The sequence below is a fragment of the Propithecus coquereli genome, unplaced genomic scaffold, assembly GCF_000956105.1.
Source record: "Propithecus coquereli isolate 6110/MARCELLA unplaced genomic scaffold, Pcoq_1.0 Scaffold210, whole genome shotgun sequence".
NCBI classification, from domain to species: Eukaryota; Metazoa; Chordata; class Mammalia; order Primates; family Indriidae; genus Propithecus; species Propithecus coquereli.
In genome coordinates, this window is record NW_012146079.1 from 5,163,867 (window position 1) to 5,167,067 (window position 3,201).

Below are 3,201 nucleotides of genomic sequence, written 5' to 3' on the forward strand. Positions count from 1 at the left end.
ATGTCAAGGCCAAGATCCTCTCTGCAGACTACCCTCTTCAGCGAACTGTACCAATTACCACACACTTAGGGGGCCCTAGCATAGTGATACGTGCCACCAACGGGGTATAACCTTGGGGAAGTGTCTTCTCGTGTTTCTTTTGTCCCAGAGTTAGCTCCTCTCCTCATTTGTCACACGTACTTCAATTAAACTATTTATTTCCCAGTTAGGGAGGACAAGGACCTTGCCTTATTAATCATTGTATTCCCAGAATCCAGAACTGACATACAGTAGACTCCCTGGAAATGCTTGCTGAACGGCATTGAGACGACAAATTTGCATGTGTCTGATACAAATGCACGCAAATGTTTTTTAAAAAATAAATTTTTAATTTTAGAATAGTTTTAGATTTACAGAAAAGTTGAAAAGATAGTACAGAGCATTCCCTTGTGCCCCTCACCAGTTTTCTCTATTTTTTTTTTCTTATTTTTTTTCCTTTTTATTATTCCTCAGATTCAAGTGAGATACATGGTTTTCCCTATTGTTAACCGAACCTCCACCTCCACCCGGCCTTTACAGACATCCCCTGGCCAACATGCTTCGAAAAATAAAACGTTCCTGGCGTCGGCAATCCTCTCCTGTGGTAAGGTTTTCTCAAAACTCTCTTTGCGCAACCCGCTTCCCCGGCCCCCGCGCAACAAGAATAACCGGCTGCCGCCGCCTCCAGCCTCCGGGAGGGCTAGAAGATGAGGCCCCTCGGACGGTCAGAGCAGTGCCGGACAAACGCTGGGACGGAGCCGTGGGCCGCCGTCCGCCCCTGCCAGTCCCGGCAGCGGACCTGGAGCCAGAGGCGCGGCCCCGGGCAGCTTCCCAGCCGAAGCCTCCCGACCTGGAAGCGGCGCGGCGGCGACCGGCGCGCAAGGCGGCGTGGGCGTGGCCGTGGGCGCGGCCCCGGCGCGGCGGCGCGCGCGGGGTGAAGGGAACGCGGCGCGCAAGTGGCGGCGACGGCGGCGGCGACGGCGGCGGTTGCTGCGCCCGGTACTGGGGTCGCTGCCTGAGGCGCAGGCGCAGTGGACTCAGCCCGCCCCGGGCCGCGGCTCGCTGTGGGCTCGTCATGGCGACCGAGCAGAGGCCTTTCCACCTGGTGGTGTTCGGCGCCTCTGGCTTCACCGGCCAGTTCGTGACCGAGGAGGTGGCCCGGGAGCAGGTGGACCCGGAGCGAAGCTCCCGCCTGCCCTGGGCCGTGGCGGGCCGCTGTCGGGAGAGGCTGCAGCGAGTGCTGGAGAGGGCTGCCCTGAAGCTGGGTAAAGGGGGCAGGGTGGGACGCGGCTTGGCGGCCCGCGGCGCAGCCTCCTCCGAGCCCCCGAGCCCGGCCGAGGACTCGACATTGCCTGAAACGAGCTTTTCTCCCCCGGGGACGCGCCCTCCATCGGCCCCCCAGCCCTGCTTGAGGACCGGAGGGGGAGAGGGATGTTTCAAATATTGTCATGGCTTTGTTCCACCCCCCTAAATTAAAAAATTATTTTTTAAATAATATTTTTTCTCCTCTTCCCCGGTTTTGAATTTCTCCCTCAGTTTGGAGAGTCCTCCTGGCGAAATAGCGTCAAGACCTTTCATTGTCCCTTTCTCTCCTCCGTCCTGCTGTAGAGCAGGGATACCTGTTGGGTTTGAAGGTTTCTTGTTATTTGGTCCGATAGGAAAGTCGGGTGTTGGTTTCTTCGAGATTGTTTGTACTTTCCCTTTCCCTTGTGTTTTGGAGACGGTAGAGAAAGTTTGTCGAGTTTTACTCATAACGTTGTTTAACAATTTTTTAAAAGAAGTTTTTTGCTTGTAGGAATGATTCGTCATCAAAAAAAAGTTTGTGTATCTGGTTTGGACGTTTACTTATTCTTTCAGCATTCATTGAACGTGTATTTACTGCGTGGTCTTTTCCATGCTAGGTCCTGCCCTAAGTGCTGGGGTTGCAGAATGAGAGAGAGGGAGGAGACAGACACAGACCCTACTTCATGGTTGGGGGACACGACTAACTTAGGACTGGATAGCCTTTAAATTTGGCTGTTAATTCTCCACCCTAGACTCCTCATACAGACAGCCAGCTGTTAAGAGTTGTGGGTGTGCTACATTCTTCCTGTTTAACCTTATAATTTCACACAGAGCCCTGTTTATAGTGGGAATATAGGATCTTTTGTTTGTGGATATGTACAGAAGGATACTATGTAGGCTGGACTCTCCTATAACTCTTGGTGTTGCCACTACCCACATATAGAATCTTAACCAAAGAGCTTTTTGGTCTTTATTTTTCCGAAAGAAGTAATTTCACTGTTGAAATACATTCTCCCATTTCTTTTTCCTGCTCAACACCATGCAGGTACAGACTAGTTATCTACCATTTGTAGTGCCCAAATCAAGTACACCTTGACCCATCAAAACCTGCATTGCTCTATTGAGTCAGTTAATTCTAATTATTTCCTTATTATGAGCCTAGGTATTTTTTATAGAGTGTGCTTTTCACATTGGAGTTCTCTTTTGTTCTCATGATTTTGATGTTAACAAACCCCCTCCATCTCCTATAATTGGATCATATGTAATAGTTTAGTAGTTGATGAAAAACTATTTTTATGATATAAATTTCTTGATGGAGAGGAAGTTAGGACACATCTACTCAGCATCGAAACTTGATATAAAATTGTCATGTTACACAGGGTTATTTACACATTGCTTATGTTAGATGATTTTTTAAAGGTTAGTAATGTTTTTTAGTAACTCTTAGTGTTAACTCTATTTTCCTCATAGCCTTTTCCTTTTCCTTTTTTTACTTGAGACAGGATCTTACTTTATTGCCCACTCTGTTGCAGTGGCATCATCATAGCTTATTGCAACCTCAAACTCTTGGGCTCAAGCAATCCTCCTGCCTCTGCCTTCCAAGTAGCTGGGACTACAGGCATGTGCCACATGTCCAGCTAATTTAAAAAAATTTTTTTTAGTGAGACGGGGGTCTCACTATTGCCCGGGCTGATCTTGAACTCCTGGCCTCAAGCCATCCTCCTGGTTCAGCCTCCCAGCCTTTTCCTTTTTTATTACCTGATTAAAAACAGTTTTATCTCTTGTTTGAGAGGAGGAGTCAGCTTTTAGTTTTATCAGTATATATAGTAATTTGCTGTCACTGATTACTGTACAAAGAAGATCTGGAAGATGTATTAAATAATATGATACCAAAATTTT

The 3,201-nt window shown here is 48.0% G+C and overlaps 1 protein-coding gene across 1 annotated transcript in view; it reads left to right on the plus strand.

Moving 5' to 3' along the window:
- The first annotated feature begins 899 nt into the window (after window positions 1-899).
- Window positions 900-3,201, plus strand: part of SCCPDH (saccharopine dehydrogenase (putative)) — a 30,109-nt gene continuing 27,807 nt past the window's right edge. The window contains exon 1 of the mRNA XM_012644339.1: window positions 900-1,411. Coding sequence (XP_012499793.1) covers window positions 1,094-1,411 — 318 coding nt within the window. The 5' untranslated portion in view covers window positions 900-1,093. The remainder of the gene's footprint in view (window positions 1,412-3,201) is intronic.